At 33.5% G+C, this 15,964-nt stretch overlaps 1 protein-coding gene across 1 annotated transcript; it reads right to left on the reverse strand.

Annotated features, from left to right (window-relative positions):
- Nucleotides 1-3,139: 3,139 nt before the first annotated feature.
- LOC145009809 (uncharacterized) lies at nucleotides 3,140-4,492 on the reverse strand. The gene is made up of 2 exons (XM_078968439.1): nucleotides 4,390-4,492; nucleotides 3,140-4,020 (listed from the first exon to the last, which is right to left on the reverse strand). The coding sequence occupies exons 1-2, from the start codon at nucleotides 4,490-4,492 to the stop codon at nucleotides 3,140-3,142; spliced, it is 984 nt and encodes a 327-aa protein (XP_078824565.1).
- Between the last annotated feature and the right edge of the window lie 11,472 nt (nucleotides 4,493-15,964).

The raw sequence follows: 15,964 nt of genomic DNA on the forward strand, positions 1-15,964 counted from the left end.
AAAAGAATTTTTAGATTTTTCCATTTATTTTGCATTTTAAAATTATTTTTTAGAATATGTTAGTGTAATATTCTAGTAGAATATTTCACGTATTTTTTTTTTAAAAAAGGGATTTTTTTTTTATTTTTTATTTATTTATTTTTGTTTTTAGTTAATTCAAGTTCCGAAAATAATATTTAAAAAAAGAATTTTTGGAGTTTTCCATTTATTTTGCATTTTAAAATTATTTTTAAATTTGGTCTCACAGTCTTACAAAATTAGAATGGTTTTAAATGAACTCAACTTATATATATATATATATATATATATATATATATATATATATATATATATATATATATATGAGATTAGGATCAAATGTGGATTATAAATATTGTGTGAGTGTATGACTAAATTTTGGTCATTAGATTAAAAAAAATGAAAAGTGGTGATCTGACAGTACATTTTATTAACATGGACTAGCATTCACTATATAGCTACAATTATTTAATTATAATGGCAAGTATGATAATTTATTAAGAGAGAGAAATGAAATTAACTACATTCTATGTAAATAAGTCAAGTCAATTAATAAAAAAATGAAACAAATAAATATTTAAATAAATATTGTGTAAATTACTTAATTTATAAGAAAAATAATCAATTTAAATGTATCGCTTCCTTAAAATTTTCAAACACCAGTTATTAGATACATTCTTAAAGAATATTAAATATTGATTTTTGAGAATGATTAAAAATCAATTTTTATATTTAAGTAAACATTTTTTAGAAGATTCAAAATCAATTTTTTTTAGTTAAATAAACATTTTTAGAATGATAAAGAATCAATTTGGTTAGGTGAAACTACATGCTTGTTAACAAGAATTGTTAAGAATAACATTCTCCTAAAACATTCTTGAAGAATCAGAATTTATTCTCTAAAATAAAAGTTAATTCGTTAAGAATCGATTAATTGATAAATGTATTTGAACCACTAAGCCAATATTTTTTTGAGAAAAAGTTGTAAATACGTAACTATACATATGTATTCTGGAAGATTAATATATTCTGGAAGAATAAGGCATTGTATGTTTAAAAAAAAAAAAAAAAAAAAAAAGAAGTTAAAAAAATCAACATGTTATCATGCATTCTAAAATAATAATAAGGAATATATACTCTGTATTGAAAAAAACATTGTTATAGAATCTGGAAAATATAAAATATTCCAAAATTTCTTTTAACATCATTGACAAAAAAAGGTACGTCGTCAATACTAGTTTCTTTTGATGTATACATGATCATTATTTTCCAAAATTATGATATTCGAAGTTTAATTAGCTACCATAATTTTAAGGATTTAATTTTAGATATCAACTAATTTAATTAGCAAAATTATGAAATTATAATTATTAAATGATTGGCTCAGAATTGGTTATACGTTCATAGAATAATTAAGGTTTATATATATATATATATATATATATATATATATATATATAGAGAGAGAGAGAGAGAGAGAAGAGGAGGAGGGTTAAATTGAGAAAAAAAATATTGAGAATGGGGGATCATTCTCAGCCACACATTTATTTTGACACTAAACACTTAGGCGTACCGCCGGAAATGGATAACGGATAAACATGTGTTTTTCAATCAAACATATTTCCTTAAACTATGGTAATCATTACTTTAATATACACAAAAACATACTTTTTTTTGTTTTTTTTTTATTTTTAGAAAGTCATTATTATCGAAAAATTATATTAAATATATCAAAATTCATAACTTTTTATTCTCTATAAATAGAAATCCATATTGATATACTTTTAAGATAAAATAAAAAAAGATTAGAATTCCAGCTCTCGTTATTCCTTAATGTTGACGTTTACCCGCCGTTTACCATCATTGGAAACCTTTTTTGAGATCTGAGAAAAACAAGAAGCAAACAGAAAGAAAACAACAAGGAGTTTGGGAGAGAGATGAGTTTCTAAAGCTGTATATAAAAATGTTTACAATTTGATTTTCGTTTACAATGTTTTAAACTATGTTTTGTCATCTTTCATTTTGTTACAGATATAAAGCTTCTTTCTTCTCTTGTGTTACTGATTTGAGTTTCAAATCCAAATATATGAAGTTCTGATGTTGGTGTGTTACACATCTAAAGTTCGTGTTATTGGTTTTATGGTCTTTTTATTTTTATCATATTAAAAAATGTTTCAGATCACGAACGAAATAAGTTTATGAAGAAATGTGTGTAAACACGATTTTGTTATACATTTTTGTTTATGTGTGATATAAATTCCGATTTTATTATTTTTTTTCTTTGTTTTGGATTTTTTATGATACTAATGGGTCTATATGAATATGAGGATGTTTTGGCAAATGTGAGTTTATCTATTTGTGTATTGTTTATGTGTTTGGTTGTTTGTTTATGCTTATTATTTTATATGAAAATCTAATTTGATATTTGTTCTACAGATTTTGTTTGAATACGATTCTTTTTATTATGACAAATTTTCTTGATGTATAATTTCTGAAAGGAATTGTATTTTGAGCTTTTAGATTTAAGCTAGATTTGTGTTTCTAGATTTTGTTTGTTTTTTTTTTAATTTTTTAAATTTTAACATGGTTTTATCATTACATCGTTTTAAATTGTGATCTCATAAATTTGGAATCCATTATATATAAAAGTGATTGTAATTCTACGTTGTCAAAAGAAATTTATAAAGCTTTATTTACTGTTTTAGTTCAAATTTATTTTCATAAAATGTTACAAAACAATATAAATTTATTTTATCTTTTTAAAATATCATGAACAGCTACAACAATTTTACAATATATTGATTTGTTTTAATTTTAAATGAACGGTTTTGTTTTTTCAAAATAAATTTATATCTAAAATAAAAAAAATTTACAAAAAGTTTACAATATTTTGATTCGTTTTAAATTTATATCCAAAAATTAATATTTTTTTTTTTTTGAACTGGCAAATAAAATAAATAGATAAACAGGCATCTAGCAAGTAACTAGAAGCTGCAGAATGAGTACAAGTAGAATAATTTAAATTGACAGATTACAAACATGAAAATGGATTACTACACCAATTATGCCACACCATATTAGAGTTTTCCTTCCTATTTTTCATCCACAAGAACAATGTGGACTAAATGATATCAGCACATTTAGCTGGGGGAGTCTTGGAATTATGAAACACTCTATCATTTATTTGTTTCCAAATACCCCAAAGAACACCATAACAAATCCCCAAGAGCAACCTCCTTTTGCTTTGATTATTCGACCAATTGTAGGCAAAATCCAGCAACTCGACCACGGTTCTTATTGGGGGCATCATCACACCGCACCATTTAAAGATCCAGCTCAGTACTTCAGTTGCATATTCACACCCAATCAAAACATGATCCGAATCTTCCTCCCATTCATCACAAAGACTACATTTTATATCTCCCACTGATACCCCACGTTTTACTAGTGCTAACTTTGTTGGAATTTTTCCCAGCCATGCCCTCCATATAAAGCAAACCACCTTTACTTGAATTTCACGAATCCATTCGAATTTCCTCCCGGAGATAGGTAAGCTCCTATCCCACATTTTTCGTAGCGCATTGACAACAAAGATGCCATCCGAAGTTAGCCTACATGTCCAAGATTCAACTGCAGAATTTGTTTGTTTACATAAGATGTCCTCAGATGCTATGTTCTTTTTTCTCAGCTCTTTACATACCCCGGCAATATTTTTCCAAGTACCTGGTAGTCGATTATTAGCATAATAGTCATCTGGTTTTGAGTTCAAATTATGTATACCCTTGATAACCGCAGCCCAAATTGTTGATGCTCCAGTCCTCAATCTCCACCACCACTTAACCATTAAGGAGATATTCAAAGATTTGATCGTTCCCACACCTAGACCCCCAACCTCTTTAGATGCAGTAACAGTATCCCATGCGACCCAGTGGATCTTCCTTTTGTCTCCAGAATTTCCCCACAGAAACTGCCTTCTAATGCTTTCTAGTTTGTCAATCACCCCTTAAGGTGCAACAAATAAAGAAAGAAAATATGTGGGCAAATTCCCCAACACCGATTGCACCAAGGTCAGCCGGCCCCCGAATGAGAGAGTTTTGGACTTCCATTTCGATAGTTTCGCATGAAACTTATCAATAACGGGACTCCAATGTTTAATAAGGTTCATGTTTGCCCCTACTGGTACCCCCAAATAGTTGAAGGGTAGTTTTGCCGGTTCACACCCGAGAGGTCTTGCACGCCTTGTAACCTCATGCGTGCTTACACCAACTCCAAATACTCGTGATTTGTTGAAATTCACCTTTAAGCCCGATGCAGCATGAAAGCAATGAAGAATTCTCGACAGATTTTTGATATTATCCTCCGACCACTCACCAAGAAATAACGCATCATCCGCGTATAGTAGATGAGATATGACCGGCCCTCCATTTGGAATTTTAATTCCATTAAAAACACCTCGTTCACAGTCTGCCCTCATAGATACCGATAGTCCCTCCATAGCAATGATGAAGAGAAATGGGGATAGCGGGTCTCCTTGTCGGACAACCTTTGTGATGGGGAATTCATTCGTCGGGCAACCATTGATGAGTATTGATGATTTTGCAGATTCCAGACACCCTTTAATCCATCCTCTCCATATGTCTCCAAAAGCCCATTGATTTCATATTTGCATCCAAAAACCCCCAATTAATAGAATCAAATGCTTTGTTAAAGTCGGCCTTGAATAGCAACACCTTCTTCTTCGACGCCTTGGCCCACGAGCACACCTCATTGACAACAAGCGGACCATCAAGTATATTTCGCCCCTCCAGATAAGTAGATTGTACCTCATCTATACAATTTCCCAGTACCTTCTTGAGCCTTCTTGCTAGAAGCTTGGAAATGATTTTATAGATGGAGCCTATGAGACTTATGGGTCGATAGTCACTGAGAAAGGACGGGTCCTTGATTTTAGGAACCAGGGATATGAAAGAGGAATTACACGATTGATCAATCTTCCCGTGCCTCTCGAAATGTTTTACCACCGCAGCTATGTCTCCTAAAAGTACATCCCAATATTTTTTATAGAATTTGAACGAAAAGCCATCTGGTCCTGGGGCCTTCTCATTACCACAATCCCATACCGCTTCTTTTATTTCTTGGAGGGTAAAAGGGGTTTCAAGCAGCTCATTGTCAGTCTGGAGGATCTGCTTGAAATGTCTGCTAACAAGTTTAGGTCTGGAAGGCCATCTCTCCTTAAATTTTTCAGCAAAAAAAGTGAAAGCCTCCGTCTTGATTAGACTCGGATCAGTACACCAGTTCCCATTTATCATAATACCATGAATCCCATTTTTCCTGTTGTTGCTGTTCACATACCCATGAAAAAATCTGGTGTTCTCATCACCGTCAACAGCCCATTTGATTCGTGATTTCTGTTTGATGTCTAACGCCTTGAATTTCTCTATTTCCGCCACCTTCTTAAAGCTATCTCTTCTTTGCTCAAGCTCCACTTCTGTAAGGTTTCTCTTTTCTGCCTCACGATCTAATCTTTCGACAACAAGTTTATGATTACGTAGCTCCACTTCCTCTTTTGGATGATCAGTAGCCCTCCATTCCTTAATACCCTTCTTGACATGTTTTAGCTTGGCAGCTAGGTATTGGTCTGGTGTACCAAAACCCACAAAGTTGTTCCAACTGGTGATGAATGCCTTTTCAAATCCGTCTCTAAGCATCCAAGAACTGAATAATTTAAATGGGGGTCTGCCAAAATTTCGTCTATTGTTTGATAGAAGAATCGGGCAATGGTCCGATAGTTCTCTAGGTAATGTTGTGACTGTAACATTAGAGGCAATGTCAAGGAAACAGGGGCTGTGAAGGAAGCGGTCCAGCTTACTTAGCTTTGCATCGGCATCCCTGAAACAAGTAAAACGAAATCCTCCCATCTTTGGCTCCATTAATCCTGAGTCCCTGATGAACTCGTTGAAATCACGGGCAGTTCTTCGGCAAAAAACAGAGTTAAACCTCTCCTCAGGTCTTCGAACAGCGTTAAAATCCCCCATGAGGATCCACACCCCATCCTTGGTTTCAATTATTTCTTGTAATTCCTTCCACAGTCTAGCCTTATCCGCCACCGATTGTGGTCCATATACATTAGCAAAAATTACGGGCTTCTGAACACCCACCCAACTCCCAATATTAATCAGATAATGCCTAGAGGAAATGACCTCCAATGATTTGAATAATCTTACATCCCATAGATTCAGAAGTCCCCCAGACCTACCATAAGAATTGATGCGACTAACACCGACCTCGCTCGATCCCCAACAAGCAACAACATCAATATGCTCAGCATCTAGTATTTGAGTTTCCTGTATAGCGATGAAAGATAGATTGTGTACCGACCTTAATCTGCGAATCCAGGAGACCTTGTGATCCTCCCCCATCCCCCTGATATTTAACGACAAGAAATTCATTGTAGACCTTCTTGCTCACCGTTGCCACTAAGGACTTCGACCAACACCGGATTGTCTGGCTGAATGTCGAAACCGATTATGGCTCCCATAACTGCTGTAGCTTCAATTTCTGGAACCACAAATGAAGGCGCCAACCCTGGATTCAAGTTTAGGTCGGGATCAGCTGAAGCGGGGCATGTGTGAGAAGTTTGATGATCGATAGGATGATCTGGGTTCATACTCACGGCGATATTGAAGGATGATTGAGGGTTGTGTTGCGGAAATTCCATGTCCGGAGCGAAGTCAGGGAAAAGATTGATTGGGGATAGATTACACCCAGACATGGAGCTATGGCACCTTTTACGTTTGGCAGATGTCCGACATTTCAAGGGCTTGTCACCGGCAATGAGATTAGAATTATTTGCTAAGGGAGATGAGACAACGGAGGGAAAAGGCCCAAAACAACCTGATTGGGCCAAGTTGATAGGAAAATTAATGGGCTCCATATGGGTATCTGTACCCACCAACTCCGATCCATTTCTAGTCCCACACTCTGAGGTGTCCACTTTCTTATGATCTGCCCCAGAATAACAATTGACGTTACATTCCTTTACAACAGGATTTATGGGAGTCGGTTCCTCTTCCCCATGCACAAAGCACTCACGCAACTGTTCAGAGTCCAAGGCAATTGCCGGAGAACTTTGATCGACACCTTCAACCACCTCGATTGGCTCACCAACCGTTAACTCACCTACCGGTTGCAGAGCGCCGCCCGCCGGAGGAATCGAAGGAGTAGGAGCATCTCCACACTCCACCCGACGAATTTCGCCATCCTCAAGTTCCATGTCGTCCGTCTTATTCTCGTTGTGATTATAGTCATCCCTGAAGTGATCATCCTCATCATTCTTGGGTACGTTTGTGTCATCATCTTCCGATTTCCCACTAAACGAACTTTTCTCATCGGACTCTGATTCATAGGGATCATTCTCATTTGCGAAGACGAAGGGAAACCAAGGTTCATCTTCATATTCCACCACCCCCACTTCGAAAGTTCTGCCCTCAATCTCAACTTGAACTATCTCATTGAGCTTTTTCTTTTCCCCTGTCAAGATTCCAATTTTTACAACAGAGAGATCCATTCGTTCCTTGATATTATCAAATGGAACCCAAAAATTAACAATTGTTTGATATTAAGACTTTGACAATTTAAAATTAAATAGCTATTTTTGATAATTTAAAGATGGAATATTATAAAACAATAGGCCGTGAGTAGTTGAGATATAATGTTATAAAACAATTTTTGACAATTTCAAATTAAATACCTATTTAATTTTTTTTGCATCGGAAAGAAAAAAATTAGCATGGGGAAGGTAGAAAGCAAATTCTCTTTCTCATTTTTTTCGTTTTTTAAAATCTGGAAAAAAAAAAAAAAAAACTTTTACACGCTGGATGGTGAAAAGTTACGAACCTCTTAATCATTACTTAGGTGTTGTTTGTTTTTTCTGAGGCAACATGTCTGCAGTCTGCGGACCACATCTGTAGACCTCTGCAGTAGAAGAGGTGGACCAAACGTCTGCAGTCTGAAAAAAGAAGACTGTTTGTTTTTTTAACATCTGCGGGTTATTAAAATAAACTGAAATCTAAATAAACTGATTTTTTTAAACTTTAAAGCGAATTTTTTATATATTTTTACGACTTTATTATAAATATATAACGAATCTAGATCAACTTTTATGTATTATTATATAAAAAATAAAAATAAAAATGGTATTAATTCATATACATATGTGATAAAAACCAACAACTTTGATTGCAAAGTTATAACTAAACATTATAATTAGTGATCAAAGAATTTGATACATAAATAGATGGAAATAAACTTCGATTTTTTCAAATAAATCTATTAAAAACGTACGATAAATATTTTCTCGAGAAATTGATGATACTCTATTAAATAAAGTTTTACAAAATTTTGGCAAAAAAATATAAGAATATATTATGATTTTTTTTTCATATTTATATAAACAACTTCAACGAATATTATTATAATAAATTTTTATTTATAAATTTGTTAAAAATATCATGTTTGTATCGTCAAATGTTTTTTTTTAAGTTTTGTAATTTTTTTTTCATATTGTTTATCATTAATAAAGTTGGAAAAAATATAAATTAAAAAAAAAACTTTAAAAAAATAAAGATATATATGTTTTTTTAAGCTAAAAGATGTCTGAAGATGTTAGAAGACTCTGGTCCACATCTGCGCCAAGAAGAGGGCGCGCAGACATTTTTAGGTCTGCAGTCTTCAAAAAAACAAACAGTCTGCGAAGACTAATGTCTGCGCGTGGTCTGCACGGCGCAGACAGAAGACGTCTCGCAGATCTGCAGACAAAAAACAAACACTACCTTATAGTAATGGTTGATGTTTTCGAACATAAAATTGAAATATATGACCTATGAAGTAATTTTTGAAAAATTGTATTTATGGTCATAGTTCATAGTTTTTATATTTCATTTAACTTTATAAAATTATTAAATATTATATTTTATGTATAGCTTATCATATTTTAAAACCCTTTTGTTTTACCTTTATCTTAATCATTACAAGTGATCATTTCTCAGCTGAGTGTTGGAATAAAAGATGGCATCGACGTTGGTGAAATTGGAACAAATGGATTTCTAATAAAAGGAAAACTTGGTATATGCATTCTGTTTATATAATTTTGCAATTTGTTTATATATTTATGCTTTCATTGTATGTATGTTTGATATGGTTAAAGTTTTAGATCTGGTTGTTTTAGATTTATGTATTTGCATTCTGAATAGTTTAGATTTTGTTGTATGTTAACAAAAATTTAGGTATGGTTATAATTATTTAAATGGGTAAATGATACAAAAAAAACATTATTTTTATACAGAAATTCGATTTTGACACCGTTTTTTTTTTGTATCAATTTTGACACTGTGTTTTCCAATTTGTTATAATTCTGACCACTTGACCGGTTAACCAGGTTGCATGCTGACGTGGCATGATGATGTGACATGTTGACATGATATGCTGACGTGTCAAAATTGATTTTTTTTTTCTACAAAAAACACTAAGTTTTCACTTTTTTTTTTCGATTTTGACACTAAGTTTAATTTTTTATTTCAATTTTGACACTATGTTTTTTTTTTTTTGTTACAATCGAACATAATTTATCAAATTTTGTTCATTTTTGTCTATTTTCCATTTGATACCATATAAATATATTTTTTTCTATTACATTTTAAACCGTATAAACATATTTTTTCTTTTAAAAACCACATTTTTATTTAGATACAAGGTGTTTTTTTCTTACATTCAAATGATTAGTTATATTATGAGAATCAAACTAACCATAAGCTTCTAATAAGATGTAAAAATTTGATGGGTTGCAAACTTGATATCCGAGTTTTGATTGACTACACACCTCCAAACACATTTTAAAGTTATATATTTAATATAAAATACAATTTTTATATAACTAATACATATTTATACATAAAAATATGGTTTGAGTGTAAAAAAAATGTGTTTATACAAAACTATGGTTTTTAAATGAAAAAAAACATATTTATACGGTTTAAATCTATTAAAAAAGTATTTATACGGTTTAAAATAGAAAATTGTCAACATTTAACAAAATTGGAAAAAATGATGTTCGATTTGGAACAAAAAAACATAGTGTCAAAGTTGAAAGAAAAAGTTAAACTTAGTGTTAAAATCGAAAAAAAAAAATGAAAACTTAGTGTTTTTTGTGAGAAAAAATTCAATTTTGACACGTCAGCATATCATATCAGCATGCCACGTCATCAAAACTAACACGTCATCAAGCCACATCAACATGCAATCTGGTTAACCGGTCAAGTGGTCAGAATTGTAACAAATTGGAAAACACAGTATCAAAATTGACACAAAAAGAAACGGTGTCAAAATCAAATTTCTATGTAAAAAAAGTGTTTTTTGTACCATTTACCCTATTTAAATTTGGTTGTGATATAAAAAAATAATACTTTTCAAAATAACATTATTCTAGGCTTTACAGTTTTGTAAACAAAATGGAATCATAAATTTATATTTATATTACAACAGATGTTAAAATTTAATGCTATAACATGCATCCTCATTCAAGTTATTGATACGAATATCTTTTATTTAAATAAAATTAACTAATGCTTAGTCAAAATACAATAACATTTTTTTAAAATTATTTATATTTATAGACAAATAATAAACTAAATCCAAAAAACCATTAAAATTCTTAAAACAATCATAAAGACGGTTTTGCGTTTTAGATGTGCAGGGTTAAAATGCTATTATATCTACACTCCAAAACTATGTCAAGTTATATCAAATGTTATTATATTATGAATTATATAAGAGAATTAAATTAATAGTTATGAAATTAGTAGTTTAAACAAAAAGTTCAATATATGGAATTTCTTTTCAAGCGTCAGGTTGGTACTTTATATAATCTAGATGGTCTAAATGTAATATTTATTTTTGATAAGGACACTGATTGATAATAATAGTAACGAAAAGGGGGAAGTTTAATAATTGTAATTGGTATGTTTGGGTTTGTAATCCTTTTGACATTTTGTAGCTGTGTTGTTTTTGTTTTTGCCCTGCCTTTGCCTCGTTAGGCTGTGGCTTTAATAAAATTCCCTGCCGGTTCAAAAAAAAAAAAGTAACGAAAAGTCTAAAAATGTAATTTTTCACATTTTTCAAAATATTATTGCATGCATGGGGAAATTACATACCTAGATAAATGGGTTGAATGTTTTGTTAAATTAATATTATTTCAAAAACCTTCAACCTAAAAAATGAATTAACTATTACTGTATTAATGAACCATTAGACTTGTAGTTTTGGTTATTTAGGGAGATGATTTTGGTAGCTTCATGTTTAACCTAACATGGAGGGAAAAGTAGCAAAGATGCCATGAATGTGAGAATTGAGATCATATACCTTATCTGCAACATAGGAGTGTGGCCTACAGATAAGATAAATGAACCCAACTCTTCCATGATGCAAATGGTTAGATAGTCATGGAGTTGACATCATTTTTAAAATCCGATAACCATATATTATCATAGGAGAGCAATGGACGAAGGAGGAGACTGGACAGAAGTGCACCGGAAACGTCAACCAAGAACCAACAACAGTGATGCAAACTGTATTACTACGATCTACGTAGCGGGATTTCAAGGAGATACAACGAAACCGGAACTGTGGAAACTATTCGCTAGGTATGGAACAGTGACAGATGTATACATGGGGGGGGGGGGGGTAAGAAAGACGCACAAAGGATGAACTTTGCCTTCGGCAGATTCAAAGACGTGGAAGATGAACAGGCCCTAGAAAAGAAACTACAAGGGATGAACCATCACGGGAAGATCCTACAGGTCAACATCTCAAAACATCCAAGGAAAACTCAGAGAACCCAGTATAGAAACCAATACAAGAGAGATGCAACACAAAGTCATGCCCCCAAAAAACCATTCGAGGTCAGAGATGGAAGATCATTTGCACAGGTAATTTCAAGGAAACATGGGAATTATTCTACTCCTATGCATGCACCGCCTCCTCCACCCCCACCCCAACCCCCGATGACCATGTTAGATCCTCAGACTGAACTGGGGAATTGGTTAAACAATAGATTCTTAATCGGGGATTCTCACAACATTGATCATATGGCAAACTTGCCATCCTCAATGGTGTTATATGAAAAAACTAAGTACCTGGGTGGGTTAAGATTAACCATGGAATTTGATAGTTCAACGTTGGCGAAAGAGTTTCTTGAAGACCAAACCAGATGGAGAGACTGGTTCAAATGGTTAATCATGGCGGATAAATAAAAATTTCAGTATGAAAGAGTAGCTTAGTTAAAAATTATTGGTCTCCCGCATAAGCTATGGGGGGAAGATAACTTTCCAAGATTGCTAGCATTTATGGAAAAGTAATATCCCCCTTTAGTGACATTAGAAACAGAAGAGATTGCTCCATGGGTAAGGTTGGAGTGTTAACTTCTGAAAAGAAATGGATTAATGATCAAACTAATGTATGTGCCATTGGTGAAATATTCAGTATCGGTGTTGTTGAGTATATCGACGATTGGTCCCCGTTTTACCCTGTCCCTTATGATAAAGTCGAAGATGATTCAAACAAAGATGATGAAGAGGGGGATGAAACTGTGACAACTGTCAAATTTCGGTCAAGTCAAAGTCAACTAAAATCAGCAAGTCAAACCGTTTGACTCAATTTGCCCGTGGGTACTAGAATTTACATTATGAAACTTCTACACAACTCTCTATTCTAATGAGAGATCATAAAGCAAAAAGTGCGAACATCTAGATATCCTTAACCTTAAACTATGGTACGTGGCGAGCCGAAACCGATAAAACAATGTTGCATACTCATCGGGAGTGTGTAAGATCCTTAAACAAGGCTTAACAGGGTTTACGAACCTTGCCTTGTGAAGCCAGACACTCACAAATGTCACACTCGAAACCTCTCTCAATCGTTTTCACTCTATCTCTCTCTATTTGAAATCTCTCTAAAGTATGTGAAATCTCTCGCAAAAATCTCTTTGTATTAGAAATCTCTCCAAGAATGTCAAATCTCTCCAAGAATGTCAAATCTCTCCCAAATCTCTCCAAGTATGTGAAATCTCTCCCAAACCTCCCTCAAAAGTTTCCCGTAATTTTTAGAATCATCCGGGTCATTCCGACCCTTAACAGGGTCAAAAACGGCTTAAAACGGGGTAAAAACGAGAAAAATGGACCTTAGGAACCGAAACCCTTCTCAAGGAGCCGAAGCTCCTTAAAGCCAAAAGTACCCTGGACGAACCGAGCCTCTGTTGGCCGAACCCGGAGAACCGAATCACTGTAGCGAGGACCGAGTCTTGGTCTCTATCTCTACTCGCCTCTCGGTCTCTGTCTTCTTCGCGCCTCTCTGTTCTCCTTCCCTCCTCTCGGCTCTCTGCTTCGCTTCTTGCTCTCTGCTTCGCTTCTCTCCTCTCTGTCGCTTCTTCACTCTCTGTTCCTCCCGCCTCTCTTCACCTCTCGGTCTCTATTCTCTCTTCTCTCCTCTCTGTCTCTTCTCTTCTCTCGGTCTCTCTTCTCCCCTCTCAGTTCCCTCTCTCTCTCTTCTCCTCTCTCGGTTCCTACTCTCTCTCTTCTCCCCTCTCGGTTTCTGCCCTCTCTCATCTCGGTTTCAACATCAGAAGGCCGAACCTCGGCCAGAATTCGGAATATTGTCACTTTTAACCCATTTTTTGATATTTTTAACATTTTAAGCCCGTTTTTCGTGATTTTAAAGCGGGATTTTCTCCAGAAATTATATTTTAATATAATAAACCCTAAATATTCATAATTTAAACATATTTTGATAAAAATCATTATCTAAATGATAAAAATCTAATGGGGGTTTATTTAAGGTGGAGTGTTGACCTTGTCTTAACTTATATCACAAGCAACCACCCCACACCCACTCTATGACCAGCCACACCTCGCCACCTTACCTAGGTCACATAAATGTCCTTTACACTCAATTCTCACTCATTCCTACGTTTTTAGAGCTGGAACAAACACCCTCTGTCCTCATTTCTCTCATTTGCTCTCATTTCACTAAGTATCAAACACCACTTTTCTCTCAAACTTTTTCTCCACCAAACTCGAGATTTAAGGCTGATTATCAAGTGATCTTCCACATTTGGTAAGCATAATCCATTCTCCTTATGATTATCTCACTTATTTCCACTCAAATCATGGATATCTTACACAAACTCCATCATATTTGTGTTAGAGCTTCGAATCTTCAAGTGATTCTTCAAGTGTTCTTGGGTTGAACACTTCTCTTCTTCATCACTTATCTACTGAAATCACTCAAGGTGAGTTCATACCCCTACATTTTCATGTTTTCTCAAGTTTTCAGGGGGGGGGGGGGGAATACAAGTTAAAACACCAAGAACATAACTAAATTTTTCTAACAGCCTTCATCAGAAAATTTCAACTCCATTCACGGACTGTTTTGGGCATCTTAAACATTTTTGTTTTCAAAACTGTACAAGGTGAAAATAGTTCAAGTTTTTAGCTTTAAAATTACTACTTGCACATCTCCACACGATTTCTCTACAATTTATGGTGATTTTTACAAAACTGCCTATCATTTCAAACAACAATCCGGACCAGTCTATGATTATGGACTTTTTCACCCAAGTTGGAGGTCATTAAAAATCGTGATAAAAATTATGAGTAAACTAGACACATTTTGTGAACTCTCAGAATTTACGGATCTAGTTTTTGACTTCGTATGATTTTTCTATGATTTTTCCAAAACAGTGCTGAATGGCTAAAGTTAGCCAACAACATGTAAATATCATAACACTTTGTATTATGTTGAGCAAAGTGTATAATCATAAGTTCTAATTATTGAATGTGTTTCTTTGTTAGTTTATCATCATGAACTGAAACTAAGTCATTCATAATAAATATTATTCATTCATTTTAGAACACATATATTAAACTATAAAAAGTATAGTTTAATAAATTCATAACACTAATACATTTCCATAGAAGAGTTCATACATATTACAAACGTTTTAGATAAACTATAATAGGTATAGTTTATGATACATCACACAACACACTCGTACAGAAAGGGTACATTCATATAGAAAAGATTTATATTCACACACATTTCACGTAAACTTGTTAACCTATATTGTGAGACATTCTCTCCCCGTACGTCCGAGTGCAGGATATAATTCATGGTAGTTATAACCAGAATCTCCTTGAGGGAGAACGTGATACTTGTATATAGATCTATATTAGGTTTGACACCCCACACCTTGCTGCTAGCTACAGTGGGACCTGCTGCAGGTCTACGGGTGACAAATGTCATTTCAGTTTTCGCGACGCCTGAGAAATGTCGTGGCAGGTTCACATAGTCATAGTATGATTATAGCGACTCACATAGGGATATAACAATCCATAAAGTTTACGGGATTTTATTTATAAAACCTAAATGAGTTTTATGTTGATTTAAAATGACTTTTTATCTCAAAGAGTACAGATATTACTATACACTTTTGGTTTTGGTAGTTATGACTACACATCATTTGAAACCACATTTATACCTTTAAGTATAGTCAATACTTGTTCTTTCTCGGTCCTCGGATTTAGGACTACATATACATAAAGTATTAACAAACATGAGAACATACGAAAATTTCATTTAATTCAAACGCGTTCATGTCCATTTAAACACATAACATTTTCTATTAGTAAGAAATGTTACTTATACATGTTGGTCTGCGGTCATAAGACTACATTACACAGATTTTAAAGAAAATATTGGATTTTCTGGATACATATTCTAACGCTTTTACAAGGAAAACGGTTTACTTTTCTAACGAAATCTCTTATGAACTCACCAACCTTTGTGTAGACATTTTTCAAAACTACTTGTATTCTCAGGAATTCAGTGAAAATAGGAA

This window comes from Lactuca saligna, chromosome 8 (genome assembly GCF_052625555.1).
Source record: "Lactuca saligna cultivar CGN05327 chromosome 8, ASM5262555v1, whole genome shotgun sequence".
Taxonomy (NCBI): domain Eukaryota; kingdom Viridiplantae; phylum Streptophyta; class Magnoliopsida; order Asterales; family Asteraceae; genus Lactuca; species Lactuca saligna.